The following is a 17,639-nucleotide window of genomic DNA, read 5'->3' on the forward strand; positions in this document are numbered from 1 at the left end:
GGGCATTACCTGTACTAATGCCTTTTCCATTGCTACGTCTTGGTCAGTCAATATTGTCCTTGGTACTTTACGAGACATTGCGTTTAAGAATGTATTAAACAACCAAGCAAACGAATCCACCGTCTCATCATACATGAAAGCAGCACCAAACATAACTGTCTGCCAATGATGGTTCAAACTGACGAAAACACCCAAAGGCCTGTTACCTTGGACAAGTTTGTAGGTTATATCAAACGTAACCAAATATCCAAAATGGGCATAATCTGATATCATTTTCGAATCGGCCTAAAATATATTAGTTATCATTGTATCTGTGTCCAGTTGGATAGCATGAAAAAATAATGGATCTTCCAATGACTAAGTTTGGAAATAATTCATGAGCCAAGCCGTCACTCCATATTCTAGCTCATTCTCTCTTCTTGTCCTAATATAATTTCGTACATCAACCTTGGTGTAGCCAATTGCTTCTCTACCTCCAACTTGCTTGGACCTTAATTCGAAGGCTTTACGAACTCCTATTCCAGAATCACAAGCCAGCTCCATATCAATACCTTGCACTGAGCTGATTTTTTACTGCGATGGCATCATATGGGTGCATTGCTGCATGATGAGGGGATAGTTATGACTTTTTTCAAACTGTCTTACAACAAACTTTTACAAACCCATATCATACCTTACTAACATGCGTGCACCACAGTTTGTGCGTGTTTCAGCCCTTGGTTGCTTTGTTTTTCCCTCTCTCTTGTCCTTACCTCTTAATCCCTCATTACTACATACAAACAACCTAGATATTATTTTTCCATCCTTCTGACTTTTATTTCCGTACTCCTTCCGAATACTAAAACCGACTCTGCCACCATATCTAGAGTAGTCTATATATGTATGTATTACTCAACAATATCTAGAGTAGTCTATATATGTATGTATTACTCAACAATATCTAGAGTAGTCTATATATGTATGTATTACACACTATAGGACACTCATTAGTCCAATAGGTATGTCTCAGCCTGCGTAGAGATACCATGCAAATCGCACGTAATGTGATCATGTGTATCTAGACCTACCAGGGAACAAAACCACTGTCCAGTTATCCATCCTAGGCGATATACGCACCCTAACCATGGTCATGAGGCTCAAGCTCGTACCATGGCACCATAACAAAAATATATAAAGTCCCTTCAAGGTGTGTTATTCAAATAGTTTATTGACCTGACACTTAGTTATAAGTAGGACTTAACTTTTGTAGTTAATCCATCTTATTTCAATATAGGTAGGACTTAGTGTTTGAACTAATGCAACCCCAATATAAGTAGGTCTCAGTGTTTTGAACTGAGCCGTCCCTAATATGCCACCGTCCCATACCGGTGCATAGACATCCACATAAGTAGGACTTAACCTTTTATAGTTAATCCAACTCATTCCAAAATAGGTACGATTTAGTGTTTTACTAATCCATCCCTAGTATGCCACCATCCCATACCGGTGCATACAATCCTCCAAACAACATAATTGTAAAGACAATAATTGTTATCTATCAACCATTATCCAGAATATGCATAAATACAGTTTAATACATATAACATGACATTAGACATTCATTACTGAACCTAAACATCACATTACAACCATTCAAATTGCTAATATGAGTCATAGCATTTAAATCCTCCATTTACTATAGTTGACCAAAAACAGCATAAATAGTTATCAACTATATTCCAAAATAAGCACAGATATAATTTCACATGTGTAAAACTAAATCATGCATCCACTAACAGAGTTAGAATCCAAATCCCAGTCCTTTAAATTTGTAAAATAAGATTACACAATCTACCTCTCCAAACAGTGCCATATTAATGCAATGTATAACAGATTTCAACACCAGTTAATTCCATTTAAGCACACACATATTTAGATTACTATATGCTTAAAACACAGCTGAAAATATGATTCTCAATTTAAGATTTTTCAGAGACATTAAAACTTCAAAAACAGTAAGTAACAGAAGCATTCACATCCTCCAAGTAATCCCTAAACTGCTGCAGTTGATTTACAAGATGACTATTAATTTAGTCCAACACAAGCATGGTTAATTCACGTAATCCATATTACTTATGTTCCTATTTAAACATGATTAATCAAAATTAAATCACATATAAATAACCCTCCAAGTTCCAGTGTTTAAACAGATCAATATTCAAGGTGCAACCTGTAGATTTCTTTCCTAACTATACACTGCCTCCTCCTTAATCCCTTTATGAATTCTTATTTAAACATGCTTTTACAGGTTTAAAACAATAACATGCATCATTTAAAACCATTTAAACCAAGTCTCAAAACTCTGCACAGCCCAAAAATAATCAGAAAACCAAATAAAACGCAATCTGGGTGAGAGCAGGCTCTCTCGAGCCAGCTCCCTAAACAAGGGAGCCTACTCTTGATAGCATGGAGCTGGCTCCATGCTCCTTGGAGCCGGCTCCTTGGTGAGGGAGCCTTCTCCCTCTCTCTCCGAGGCTCTCTGCAATTCCCTACTCCATCCTCCTCACATCCGATGATACCCAGGTCTCTATAACTTGTTTAATACCTAATCCAAGACTCAATTTATGTTCCAGATTGATTGTAAGACAAGGATATACAAGCAAAAAACCTAAGTTGCAACATAAGTTGTTAAGCATCGGCAGTAAGGTTTAAACTGAACTTTTAACCCATTGAAGAACAGATTGATTCACTAATTTTAAACACAGATCAAACATTCATAAACATTGTATTTAAGACTTAATTAAATCCCTGGAGGCTATCTAGGCATGCACAGAACACAAATTCCTGGGAAAGAGAAGATCAGAAACTTGCCTTTGAAACTCATATTTGAAATTCTAATTCACCATCTCTGTATGATATGTTTGTGTCCTAAACTGCAAGTCTGCTCCTCCAGTGCTTTGGTTCAACCTAGAAACACCTCTCATTCCTCCTTCTTGGTCTAGACCAAAACCTAGACCTCCTCTCTTTATCTTCCTCTGTGTCTCTCAATACCTCACTGAATCTCTGTTCTACAGAAAACCTACATTTTGTTTTGTGATGTTTTAAACCCTAATCCACCGTAATATACCTATATATATATGTTTAGATATTAAACCCTAATCCATATATAACTCGGCCCATAGGTAAACCTAGGTGATAATTAATGAGGGCTACCTATAAAAAGCTATATAACAGTCACGTTGAAAACTAAATCCATGTAACTAAAGCCAGTCATTTAAAACAATTAAAGTATTAATTCCCACAAAATTAATTTAATTAAAATAATTAAATTAAAACAATTAAGACAACTAATTAAAATAGAACAATTAAATTACTTAACTTAAATAATGAATGCAATTAAAATCAATTACACAAATATTAATTAAAATAATTAAACAAACATAATTAATCACTTAAAAAAAAAAAAAAACAACTAAGTCACATAACTAAATCAATTAATCAATGAAAAAAAAATTAAATTTCCAATTCTATCCTTTTGAAAACTAGGGGTATTACACATCTTCACCTGAAAAAATACAAATAGAGTAATATAATGCAAGTCCACACATTCATACACTTTTCCAACATGTGGCACAACTTATATGACCATTTTATACAAAATTGTTCCTAACATATTTCAACTCAACCTGATAAAGGCAATTCATTTGAAGTGCAAAGCAAATGCACTTTTGAACTCAACAACATCACCTTTTACAAATATATGTCAACAGTGTAATAAATGACCTATCACATCTTTTACCTAACATGAGCTGATTTTAACATATTGAGTAATATAATACATGTCCATACATTCATACACTTGTCCAACATGAGGCACCACTTAAATGGACATGTCATACAAAATTATTCCTAACATACTTCAACTGAATCTCATAAAGGCAAATCATTTCAAGTGAGAAGCAAATGCACTTTTGAACTCAACAACATAACTTTTTACAAACAGATGTCAACAGTGTAATAAATGACCTATCACATGTTTTAACTAACATCTATTCATACACTTTTTCCAACATGTGACACCACTTATATGAAAATATCATACAAAATTATTCCTAACATACTTCAACTAAACCTCATAAAGGCTCTTAAAGTGGGAAGCAATTGAATTTTATAATTGAACAATATATCCTTTTAAAAACACGTGCCAACAGTTTAATAAATAAACCATCACATCTTTGACCTAATATCTATTCATACACTTTTTCTAACATGTGGCACCACTTATATGAACATGTTATACAAAATTATTCCTAACATAATTCAACTGAACCTTATAAAGGAAAATCATTTAAAATGGGAAGCAATTGAAGTTTTGAACTAGACAACATAACCTTTTACAAATAGGTGTGAACAGTTTAATAAACTAACCATCACAACTTTAACTTAACATCTTCACCTGATTTTAACAAATAGAGTAATATAATGCATGTCCACACATTCATACAGTTTTCCAACATGTGGTACCACTTATATGAACATGTCATACAAAATATATCCACTTATTAGTCTAACTAAATTTGTCATTCCAAACCAATTTCAATGACACACTACAATTAACTTAATTTCAATGCAACAATAGGGTTATCTGTAGTACAAACTATATTAACATTATCTCTCAATTTCTAATCGAAATTGCACTATAACTAAATAAATTCCAATGCAACAGTACAACTATAAATCCAATAATCTTAATTTCAGTGCAACAGTACACATATCTCCACTGGGACAAATATTATCACACTCGCACTGTTTTATTGGCTATTAATTTATTGAATCAAAATTAATTAATGGGTTCTTTCACAAACCACCTATAAATCAATTGCCCTAATATATCACAAATTCAATTACTATAATCACATGTAAAATAGACTTATAAATTACATGTAAACACATATCTCCAGGAGAAAAAATTATTATCACAGTGACACTGTTTTCTTGTGTCTTAACTTATTGAATCGTATATAATTCAGGAGTTTTATATTTCATAAACAAAATTACTAATGTATCACAAATTCAGTGACTATAATCCGATGTAAAATAGACTTATAAATGACATGTAAATAAAACTACAGACTCTGCAAATTGAACATACATATATAGAACATGAAACAAAGAAAAAATAAGCTTCATTGAATTATAAAAAAACGCAGAAAAACAAACAAATCAAATTCTTCTACAATTATATATGCTTCTTTGCAGACGGACAATGTTTATACAGCTTGGTCTTTTGCCAGATTCTTGATCAGCAGACAAGGACTTGAATTTCAGAGGGGGAGAGACCTAAACGAACCTTCAATTTCAGACAGAGAGTTGAATTTCAGAGGGAGAGAGACCTGAACGAAGCTTGGTCTTTGGCCGAATTCCTGAGACTTCAATTTCAAAGTGACAAACACCTGAACGAAGCTGGGGTATTTGCCGGATAGACAGACAGAGGGACAGACACCATTGCCGGATTCTTCATCAGTCGCCGAAATTTTGCTCAGTTACCGGATTCTTCATGAGTTCAATTTCAGAGGGAGAGAGGGCTGAAATTCAGACGCAAATAATGATACAAAATGATTAACATTTTTCTTTTGGGGGGAAATAACATTTGACATTTGGAGAGAAACTTTTGGGAGGAAATTTAAGATTGTATGTATACAGATTGTATGTATACAGATACATAGGAGACCATTTATACAATAGGAGGTAAATACCGGCCATGTTAGCCATGCCACATCAGCTCCTCCGGACACCCTCCAGTGAGAGGGTGCATGGAGACAATTTTTTCCCATATTTTTTGACACATTTTAGAGAGAGAAATAGGAGCCAGAGAAGGTCAAGGTCACAGATTCACAGGGAGGAAGATGAAGAATAATGGAAACGACTTTAGAGAGAGATAGGAAGAGAGGTTGAAGGAGAAGAAGGAATTAAAGCTGATTTCTTTTGCATTGGATGGTTAAGTTCCTTTCTTCTTCTTAGATGCTTGATTGAACTTAGGGCATGAAGTATCTGTGGATGAGGTAGCTAAGTTGCAGTTTTTTTTATTTATTTTTTTGTCGAATAAGTTGCAGAGATGGAAATCAACCACAAGAAACAAGCAACAAATTACACAGAAAAAGAAGGATGTATGTGGGAACTTTGCTCTCTGGTTAGGAAGTGTCTCTGTCCTTTCCTTGTGTATTAGTTACTACCATTTATATAATTTTTAGTGTTTCTGGATTGCAATAATAAAATTAGGAACAACCATATATATACACCTATAGATGGTTTGGATTACCATTTTTTTTTTTATTTTTTTCCTTGCAACAAAACTGGCAAAAAGTTTTAACTGGTTGTAAAACCCATTTGCACAATGTTCCACGGCCAAACCCACTTGATTGATTCCACCATAATATGAGAAAAGTGCTAAATAATTGCGGTGTTAATATTGAAGAAGAAGTTTACCTTTCCGGCCATGGATTAGAGCTCGCAGTTATCATTGGTGTCGCTGGACAGAGACGAATAATAAGAACTGGTGAGACCGTCCGCCGAGTTCGTTTCTTGGTGATCACAAAATCAAATTCTCAAAGTGGAATAAGGATTATCAGCCATGGAAACATGATGTTGTCCCAAAGTTAATCAAATTTATTGAATCAAGATTTTTCACAATTTACACTGAGGGAGGCGGAGAAACGGGTTCATTTCAGCAATTTTTTAACTTTTCATTTAATCAGAAAGCACATGCCTTATGCCTTATGCCTTATGAAGAAGATGAACAGGGATGAAAGGAGTGTTTGGCTGTGTATTGTTTATAACCCTATTTGGTACCTGTTTGGTTGTAGCCCTTAACAACTAAGGGCATTTTTGTCATTTCATGTAAATAAGGCACTATGGTCCTATAATTTCATCACATGCATCACGTGATCACACATGCTGTTTGTTGTAATGGTCGGAGCCGTGCCGGAGGGATTCATTTGCAACAAAATTGCATGGTTGAGGAAATTAATTGTAACTTTTGTAGTTTAAGGAGTTAGTTGCTGATATGTCAATAATTTAAATGGATTTTTTTCATTTTACCCAAAAAAAAAAAAAAAAAAAGGTATTGCTTTTTCCTTGAAAAATTCATGTTTTAATCTGTTTCTAGACAGGTAAAAGAATTTCGAAAGAAAATTTTCAAGTCTATAAGAATTTGTCCCCATTGTACAGATGCATTGCTATTAGTATGTCCCAAATTCACATATGCCTTCTAGGTTCATAAATCCGTACGTCATTTGAGCCAATGCTCTCAGGGCCAGCCCTGAGATTGAAAAAATCTCAAGAGGCTCTAGGCAGACTTTAAATGTGAGGCCCTCTATACATAAGTGATATGTTTGTCCTAATTTTTTTTTTTTTTTTTTTTTTTTTTTTTTTGAGGCTCCTTTTTGCTGCATTTGGTTAGACTTTTTTTTTTTAATTTTTGGTAGCCCATCATTCTTGAGGCCCTTTGCTACGGTTATAATTTTTTTTTTTTTGGTGGCCCAACATTCATGGGCCTATAAATTTTGATTTGCTGCATTTGGTTGTATTTATTATTTTTTTTTTTTTGGCCCATCATTCATGGGCCTATAAATTTGGAGGCCCCTTATATTCTGAGACCCTAGGCGACCGCCTTGGGCCAGGGCTGGCCCTAAATGCTCTCTCCCACACGCGCATACGCACATTAAATATATGCCAAGTCGACACAAGCTGCTCAATTGTATAATATTTTTTTCGAATACCTTGATGCTTATTTATGACAGGTGTAATCTATATAAAATGGTGTTGCTTAATGTAGCAGTGATATATGTACGATTGAGATTATTAAGTGGCCTAACTGGTTCAACCTCCAACTTTCGGGTGTATCCATATTTGAGTACCCCTCTCTATAATTTGCCGAAGAACTATATATATATATATATATATAATTTGCCAGAAGGAATATATATATATATATACACACACACACACATATATGTACAATTCAAATCCTTGTTCGAATCAGTTGCTTCATCCGTGTCCTGCTTGTTGATCACTTTCCTTTGTTGTCCTCTAAGGAGAAGACTTCTTGGTGAATACTGTGTGTAGACCCTAACGCACTAGAATCCACATAATTTCATTATGGCCCACCAAATGGACAAAGTTGGTGATGTTAAGGAGCGAATTCAACCCTAATTACTTATGTTAAATTAATCGCTACCATATTTTCTTAATGTAACAACTAACAAGTGACAAACCAGCCACATACCTGATTATATATTGCCAATTGGCAACAACATTCTGATTCTCCCAAGTGAATCTTTTGCTGTTGAGAAATCAAATGCATGAGATGTTCAGTTGAAGGAAAGTGACACACCAACCACATAATTAATTTATAATATTGATATCCCAGAAATCTGAATACACAAGCAAAGTTTGCCTTTTATTTAAATTTTGGCTTTTGTCATGACTATTCCTTTTTCTTTAGCCATTTTTTGGTACTTTGCTTTTTGCTCAAATCTTCTTCCCTCCTTTATCAATTAAAATTCACATCTTCACATGGTTGCTTTCCTTATATTCATGTCTTTAAACCCATCACAGTTTTCTTGAGCTTCAACAATTTCAAGATTTACTTGTTGCCAAATCTTTTCTGGGTAATTCTTTAAATGCTATATATTCTGATTTGTACATATAGAATTCAATGCACTCTTATTATTCATGGTTCTTGTATGATTTCCTGCTTATTGTCTTGTTTCTTTCAAGCAGTTGAGATCTCTGAGATGGCTTTAAATTCAATTAAATGATGTGGGCAGCATTGTAAGTAATTACCATATGTGAGTATGTATATATATATATATATATATATATTGATAGATAGATAAGAGTGTGTGAAGTGGCCATTAAAGTGTATATTGGCCTTCTAGCTATCATACTGAGCTTTGAAGTTGCTTATGGAGATAACGGACGACAAAGTTAAATCGAAGATGGAAGATTATGAAGTTATAGAGCAAATTGGAAGAGGTGCCTTTGGAGCTGCATTTCTTGTTCTTCATAAAATTGAGAAAAAGAAGTAAGAATATCATTTCCTCTATCTTCCATTCACACATGTTCATTATAAAAATATCAAGAAAATGCCTTGTTTCTTCTTTCACACACACACACACACACACACATTCCTCTAAAGGGTGTTGAGGAAAAGGTAAAAAGTAATTAAAATTGCTTCAAGTATTGATGTATGTAGGATCTAGTAATGGCCAATATTCTCATAAGACAGTTTTCCAAAAAACAATTTCAAAAAACTGCCGGCCAAACAAGTGTTTATACTGCTTTCTGATTTTCTCAGGAAAAAAAACTAAACCAAACAGGCCCTATGTGAGACATGACATTATTGTTGCTGAATTAACAATGAACAACACACACATACTGTGTGTAATTGAATTTTGTAGGTATGTGTTGAAGAAGATTCGTTTGGCAAAACAAACAGAAAAGTTTAAGCGCACTGCTCATCAGGAGGTCACTGATCTTACTCACTTTTTAATCTTTTTCAATTAATTAATGATCTAATTTTCAATCTGGCTCAACCACTCCTATCTTTTCTCTTCTTTAGACCTAAAAAGGCCCTAGTTTGGTAGGTGGCTGTGTGTGTGCTGGGGCCATCACCCTAATTCCTCATCATAAATTTGCGAGGAATGTCTCATAAATTGGTCACACCTAAAATATGAACTGCTCTGACATTTGCATTCATCAAATATAACTATCATCCCAAGCACTGAAAATAAATACATTTGAGAGACTTATCCTGCAACCATTAAAAGCTACCTCAGCTTTTATAGAACAACAAAAAAGTAGTTAATTAATTTTCACAAGTTGACTAGGTAATTAAGGTGTTGTGGTAAGGTTGTTTCATTACTTGAAATAGTCACTCCGTATGCAGAGATAAGGTTGTGCACACCGAACCTCTCCAGACCCTGCAATGATGGGAGCCTTGTGCACATAGCTGGCCCTTTAAGTTAACTACCGGAGTGACATATATCCTTGAAGATTCTGTAGTAAACAGAATTCATAATTGTTTAGTCACTTTAATTTCTAAGAGCAAGATAATTCGAAAATTCATCCGGTAGGTAGACAGTTGTCTACAAACTATTCTCAAAACAAAGTTCAATAAATAAATAAAAGAAAAAAGGAAGAGAGAACAAGTTTTTTTTTTTTTTATTTTCTGAAAACAACTTCCCCTTTTTAAAATTCTTAAAAACCATTTTTTTTTTCTTTTGTTTCCAGAAAACTAAATTAACGAAGAGAAATTCATAAAATAAAAAATAAAAAATAACTCTAGTGGCTGTTAGAAGTCAAGAATCCTTGGAGTTGAATGACCTAATTAACTTAGAACAGCACATATCATGATCATAACAAACTCATATATAAAATATCAGTTTTTTTTTTTTAGTTAAAGATATAAAATATCAGTTTGTTCTACTCTTATGTTTGAAAAATAAAAATAAAAAGATTCACCTTTGATTTGCTTCTTCTTGCAGATGAATTTAATAGCAAAGCTAAATAACCCATACATTGTGGAGTACAAAGATTCATGGGTGGAAAAGGTAGTCATTTTGCAAGTTTTGTTCTTTTTTCTTTCAGACACTTGCCCTCCCATCAAACAAAAAAGATATGACCTTCTTCATGTTCATATTTTCAAACTTTAAGAAGAATTAAACGGAAAAAAGGTAGCAATTTCACCGTAAAGATGGAATCAAACCGACCCAATTACTATATTAGCTAAATTCAGTTGTATGTGGTGATAAATTACAGGAATTCTATGTGTGCATTGTGACAAGTTATTGTGAAGGAGGTGACATGTAAGTCAATGTCATATTTGATCAAGTTCATAATCCTTGAAGATATATAAATAAATATATATTAAAGTAATTTAAGGGATGACAAGAAGCAAAATGTTGACAAACATTATGGTAGAACTGCAATATATAAGTTCTACTTCCTATATATACATTAGGTACACAACCTAACTGTTGTACTAATCTCTGACACTAATCTTTCAGGGCTGAGATAATTAAGAAATCAAGAGGAACATTTTTCACAGAGGAGGTAAGGAACTTGAAAGATTTGCAAGAATAATTAAGGCCTTTAGAACAAATTAACAGAAACTAATTCGATTTTCTTCTGCAGAAGGTATGCAAATGGCTTACTCAGCTGTTGCTAGCTGTGGACAACCTTCACTCCAACAGAGTCCTCCACAGAGATATTAAGGTATACATCTCTAGCTATTTCCTGTGAAGAAGTGCTTAGCTTATAATTATGATCCCCAAATAATCTTTATTTTCTCTACTCCAGTGCTCCAACATTTTCCTTACCAAAGACGACGAAATCAGATTAGGTAAGAAATCAAAACAGTGTATCTGATACTTTTATGGTTCTCTAGATAGATTTTATCTCATGGTGAATGTACAGGTGACTTTGGACTTGCAAAACTGCTCAACAAAGATGATCTCGCTTCTTCGGTAATGGTTCAGTTTCCTCTCGTTTCTGTTATTAGTGAATTGATCCATGATGGCTGCAGTCCTTGAAAATGTACTTATTAACAGTTCATAAGCTTATTACAAGATGATCACGATTTACTAAGATATCATCGACCCGGTAGGACCATAACTTGTTGCAAACAGGATTTAATTGATGGATACATTATCCTGGCAGTACAGCATTGAGTCTTCTAAACTAAATGTAGACTATCCCAAAACTAACTAACAATGTTTAAGGTGTTTGACACATTCAGGGGTTGTAACTTGTAAATATGGCAACTTCAGGAAAGGAAGTAATCCACAATAGTTTTAAAATTATTTCTAGGGTTCTTATACTAGCTAATTACTAAAAAAAAGTCCATTCTTATTGAGTAACCAGCAAATTGACTCAATCATTGACATCTATTCTAGGATGAGTTCTTTGTAACCATCCCAGAGAAATTAAAGCTAAATCTTCTTACACTTTAATGAACCAAAATTGAACAAAATTTTGCATATATCTGAAATTCTGAACAATTTAAGTTCATGTTATCCCCTAAAATTAGCTTCAATCGGTTAGTTACTTATTTTGATAATGCTAGGCATAACTTGCAGCTCATAATAATCTACTAATGGTGATCCCCAAATCTTACATAGGTTGTGGGCACTCCAAACTACATGTGTCCGGAGCTCCTCGCGGATATCCCATATGGCTACAAATCAGATATATGGTCCCTAGGTAGATTAATCCCTTAATAATACATTGGCATACTTTTAATTCACTCTGTAGTTCCCTAATATGATATTATTCATGTTCCCTCAGGTTGCTGCATGTTTGAAATAGCTGCACATCAACCTGCATTTAGAGCTTCTGTAAGTCTCAGCTCCAATTATATTAATATTTTCTTCATTCAAAAAATTGAGCTATATGGAATTGATCTGTTTAAAACTTTGTCAAACAGGACATGGCTGCACTCATAAACAGAATAAACCGATCTTGTATTTCTCCGCTTCCAGCTGTGTATTCCTCCACATTGTAAGTGAATTCTTAATATTCTTGAATTATTCAAGACACTGTTTGGAAGTGTACATTCACCTATTTAGAGTAGCAAGAAATGAAATAGTCCTAACTGAGGTAGGGTGGCCTTCAACACCACAGGAAACGGTTGATCAAAAGCATGCTAAGAAAAAGCCCAGAACACAGACCAACGGTTAGTCACAAGGCTCAACTTTGTATCTAAATCTTACCACCCAAAAAAAAAAAAAAAAAAAAACCATTGTATCTCAATGTTTTGGGAAGTGATGGCTTACATACTCTAATGCCTCCAATTGTGACATCTTAGGCTGCAGAGCTGTTGAGACATCCCCATTTACAGCCATACCTTGCTCAGTGCCGCAACTTATCTACTGTTTTCCTTCCAGTGAAGTCCGAAAAGGTTTCAAAGGACAGATCTACGAAATCCCAGCAGTCTGAGAAGTCTACAATCAGCAAAGACACCAAAAGTTGTGAGAAGGCAATGCTGCTGAAGGAGTTGGAAAATGTTCATGACATGCTGACTCGAAATTGCACGAAAAATGTTAGGCTCACTTACTTTGATTTCGAACAAGTTGAAGTTGAAACTAAAAGGGCATATCCTATTAGCTGTTCCAAGCAAGTGCCTAAAACCAATGAAGGCTCGGGAGTCGAATCCAACTGTATCAAGCAATCTGAAATTCCTAACTCAGGAACCACCTCAGGGAGTACTTTGACCGACTTTAATGAAGATACAGAACAAGAAGAGCTCACTCCCAAACATGGAGTTAACAACGAAAACCACAAGAAAAATGCAGCATCAACTACAACAGCTATGGACAGTGATGAGATTCTGGAAGATGAAAAGTCTTCTGAAGCTAAGAAAGCAATCGAACAGGAACACGAAGCAGTAGCCTCATGCATTTCCCACTTAACAGAAATGCCCAATTCACATCCAAAAATTACTTCCACGGAGAACAAGTCGTCGGCAAGTACAGTGAGACTTCCATGTGAAAATGAAGTAGGATCAAAAATGGATGGTCTTAGCCCTTCGAAGAGCGCGGGAAAAGGTGATAGTCAAGAGTCATTCAGTGACATTTCACCAATGAGCACACTAACTTTGGTTCATGGTGACACAGTAAAAATTGAATGGGATACACACAGCCACCAAAGAGCAGAAGGTCTGGAGTCACTGCTTGAACTTTGTGCACAATTGCTCAAACAGGAAAAACTTGAGGAACTTGCAGGTGTTCTAAGACCATTTGGGGGAGAAGATGTTGTTTCTTCAAGAGAAACAGCAATTTGGTTGACAAAGAGCCTAATGCAAATCCAAAAACAAGGTGGCGCCATGAATTCTTGATAATTTATTGTAATATTATTTAGCTTCGCTTTTGGGTAAATTAAAATTAATTGACAATGAGAAGTTGACCTATACTTATTTTTTTTGGGTACCAATGCACTTTGTTCTTTGGTGATGTTCAAATTGGACACTATTTGACACGTGTCCATAGATCCAATCTCTCTGACATCCACGCACAACACCGGCGGTGGTTGCGGTGGAGGTGGTATCAGCGCCGACGGAGTAATCACGGGAAAAATGGGAAGGAAGGTGGTGGTGGTAAAATATGGGTTGGATTAAAATTTTAATATATACGACGGGGTGTGATTTAATTTTGATTTTGTGTTCTGTAACTTCTAGTTGTTTGATTCGCTTACGGGTGGAGGTTCATGACATGACGTCGATGTGTAGTGCGTGGTGGCGGTTGGAGTGGCAAAAGAAGCGACAGAGTGAGTAGAGAGAAGAAGAAGAGAGAGAGAGTAAAGAGCAATTAAGTAAAATTATTAAAAGTTTTTTTGACCGTAAATTTGTCCTAACTCCTAATTGAATAGATAGTAGATACTTATCAACTACGAAATCTATATAAGTTGTTATATTTGTAATTAGTTAAATGGTTTTATATATCCAAAACTTTTGTAACATAGTAAATATAAATTATTACTCCCACCGTTTTATATTAAATGTTATTTTGAAAAAATCTTTTAAGGAGGATATATAATTATTACATTATTTTTTTAAAAAATTATAAAAATATCTATTTAAATTTAAATATATATATATAATCAAGTTTAAATTTTTTTAAAATTTTGAGAATATTTTATGAAGATATGTGGTTAGTAGATAAGTATTTTGAAACAACTCAAAAATAAATAAATAAATAATTAATTAAATAACTAAATTGGGACGAGTGAACATTAATATTAATGAATAAAGTGCATTAAACTCCTGAAATCTCATAAAATCTCCTAAAGTAAAAAAAATATGCATTTAAGGACAGATCCTCAAATGCCGAACATACAAATTGATTATTTTGCCCTATATTGACTATTTTGCCCTATATAAAATGATTTCGTTTCATCATTCATGGTTGTGGGTTTAAAAAATAAATAAAAATTGATCTTCATTTCCAATTAAATTGAATCTTCGTTCATCCATCTTTATTATCTTATCTCACCGTTATTGGGGGAAATTCATCGTGTCTCCAGCACATTGCTACAGTACTTCAATCTCTGTAGATACCTTTGTGAGAGAGAGAGAGAGTGAATGGACATACAAGATGGATAATTTATGCTCATTCATCCACCCAAAACAAAATACAAGAGAGAAAGATTCCAAGGCTCAGATTTGTCGACATAGATTTTTCAGAAGAGATCACAACCTGTCTTTGGTTCTAAAACCTCATCAATAAAGTAGTAGTTGGCTCTTCCAAAATGCGACTTGCGTTTTGATATGTATACAATCAAGCAATGCTTTATGCACAAGAAAATTTGAAAGAATCTCTAATTCATATAATATATATATATATAATACTTGTCTACTCATTAGTGAGTTGATGGTCTCTACTGACAGTTAATGTGGTCCAATTAAAAATGCACGTGGCCCTGTAATTACAAAATCAGGAAAGCAATAAATAAGGAAAACATACTAGCAATTGAATTTATTTTCAAAAAAAAATTGTTTTCTTTATTTATTAATTTTCTAATTTGAAATAACAAATTATACGCATATTTGTGATTAAACCACATCAATGATTAGTAGAGATCACCCCTACTCACCCGTTATATATATGTGTGTGTATATATATATATATAGGACTAAGTATCTAAAACACCCATCATTTTACTTTTTGAGGAAATAACACTCTCTTTTACTTTGAGTATATAACTCCCTAAAGAATTTTAAAATATTGTAAAGAAAGATTTTTTGGTTGTTACCATTGAAAACGCACTGTTAAAATGCACATGATTGATTAAATTTATTAAATATCAAAATTATTTTTTATTAATTCTCAAAACGTCCTTCCTTTTTTTATATAAATTTCAAAAATAAAGGGTAAAATAGTAATTTTACATTAATTGTAGAAATGATGTTTTAGTGTTTATGTTAATGGATGAGAGGTCTTTATTTATCCCTATAATAAAGGATTTTCAGTACCTACAATGAATTATATATATTATATGCATAGCACAATATTATATGCTGGCAAGCCACATATATATATATATATATATATATAAGATAAAGAGAGTGAAGTATAATTACCCACGAACACATCAAACATAAACAATTCATCTACCTAAAACAAAATACAAGAGAGATTCAAAGAAATACTAGTATATTCACAAATAGACATGTACACATATATATATATAAGCACGGGCAGAGAGATCCTTGTGCTCGGATTTGTGGACCACAATTTTTCAGATGGTTCAAAACGGAAAGGCTACGCTTGAGGTCTGCACGAGCTCCTCATCCGCGGGGTGGAAGCAATTGGCGACGGAGTAACTGCTATAGATTCAAGACTCTGAAAGAAAGCTACGGAGCAAAAATTAAGGTTTGTGAACAAAATGGATGGACTCCGTATTGTTGAGAGGATTGGTTGAAGAGAAGGAAAGAAAGAGATGAATATCGAATTAGGTTTCAATTAAGTGATTTTAATTATTCACTTCACCGCGCAAAATCATCATATTTAAATTACTGTTATTTAATCCTGAATTTATTGAAAGAGTGGGTCTACATCCATCATTTATTTACAACTATTTTCTTTCTCTCAAATCGTGTAATTAAAATCTTTGTGTTAAATGTATGATTTAAACCTTTCTTCTCCACTTTTTAACCACTATTTTCTTCTCATAATTAGTTGAAGTATTAAGTAGCCAATTTCTAAACGAAATCAAAGAGGTAAATGAAACGATCTTCATGTGAAGATATGGTAGTTGATTTACAAAATGAGCTCTCACTGTTATATACACATCTATCGGCATTGATCAGGTGTAATGGACACACAAGATTGATTTATTAGAACTATCCTATATAAAATATCAAAGATATTATTAGAATTCTATGAACCTGCTGTACTCTACAATTCACTTTTTTTTTTTTTCCAGATTCTTCCAGTTTCCTCGCATCAAAATAATACCATTTTGATGTACAGAACAAGCAGATATATTTTTCAATTGATTAAGAGTTGAATAAAAATAGACAAATAAAAATCATGGATATTACCATTTAGGCTTTTCTAAACAGACCCCAAAAAATTCCTTTTATTTTTTTCCTAAAAAATTCCTTTTATAATAGTTCAACCAATTTAATCATAAACTATTATAATTAAAAAACTAATTTAAATTCCTAAAATATATGCTTCACATTCCAACTTTTTAATGATTCAATTAATATTTGTGAGCTAAAAATGAAATATATATGTGTGTGTGTATATATATATATATTTTTGGTTTTAAAACATGTCACATGTCTAAAGAGTACGTCCATCTTACATTTCCACCGTTCAATGAAATTATTGTTCACACTTTGTCAATCTATTAGAAAAAAAAAAGTTGAGCAAATAGGACTGCAAATGAACGAGCTGTTCATAAACTCGTTAAACGTTCAGTTTGGGTTCGTTCGTTTGTGAAGTAAACAAGTCCTAAGAGACATTGTTAAAATAGGTTATGGCCGTTGTGGGTCCCACTTTATAAGTTTCAAAATTTTACACATTTCTTGTTATATATGGTCAAAAACGGTATTTCAACCCAATGGTTCAATTAGAAAAGGTATTTTAAAATTT

At 33.6% G+C, this 17,639-nt stretch overlaps 1 protein-coding gene across 1 annotated transcript; it reads left to right on the plus strand.

Annotated features, from left to right (window-relative positions):
- The first annotated feature begins 8,468 nt into the window (after nt 1-8,468).
- LOC132311357 (serine/threonine-protein kinase Nek6-like) lies at nt 8,469-14,187 on the plus strand. The gene is made up of 15 exons (XM_059809245.1): nt 8,469-8,648; nt 8,761-8,811; nt 8,919-9,064; nt 9,441-9,507; nt 10,527-10,592; nt 10,801-10,847; nt 11,049-11,094; nt 11,176-11,256; nt 11,341-11,383; nt 11,458-11,507; nt 12,162-12,243; nt 12,328-12,377; nt 12,467-12,540; nt 12,664-12,715; nt 12,848-14,187. The coding sequence occupies exons 3-15, from the start codon at nt 8,946-8,948 to the stop codon at nt 13,874-13,876; spliced, it is 1,806 nt and encodes a 601-aa protein (XP_059665228.1). The 5' UTR covers nt 8,469-8,648; nt 8,761-8,811; nt 8,919-8,945; the 3' UTR covers nt 13,877-14,187.
- The last annotated feature ends 3,452 nt before the right edge of the window (nt 14,188-17,639 follow it).

This window comes from Cornus florida, unplaced genomic scaffold, assembly GCF_030987335.1.
Source record: "Cornus florida cultivar Cherokee Brave unplaced genomic scaffold, ASM3098733v1 CherokeeBrave_3.0.0_Hap2_Chr06, whole genome shotgun sequence".
NCBI lineage: Eukaryota > Viridiplantae > Streptophyta > Magnoliopsida > Cornales > Cornaceae > Cornus > Cornus florida.

Excerpts from the sequence above, each read along its gene's own strand:
- LOC132311357 (XM_059809245.1), top strand. The coding sequence starts at position 8,946 with ATGGAGATAACGGACGACAAAGTTAAATCGAAGATGGAAGATTATGAA. Across the intron at positions 11,257-11,340 it reads TCCTCCACAGAGATATTAAG|TGCTCCAACATTTTCCTTAC; the intron begins GTATACATCTCT and ends TCTCTACTCCAG. Across the intron at positions 12,378-12,466 it reads AACCTGCATTTAGAGCTTCT|GACATGGCTGCACTCATAAA; the intron begins GTAAGTCTCAGC and ends TTTGTCAAACAG.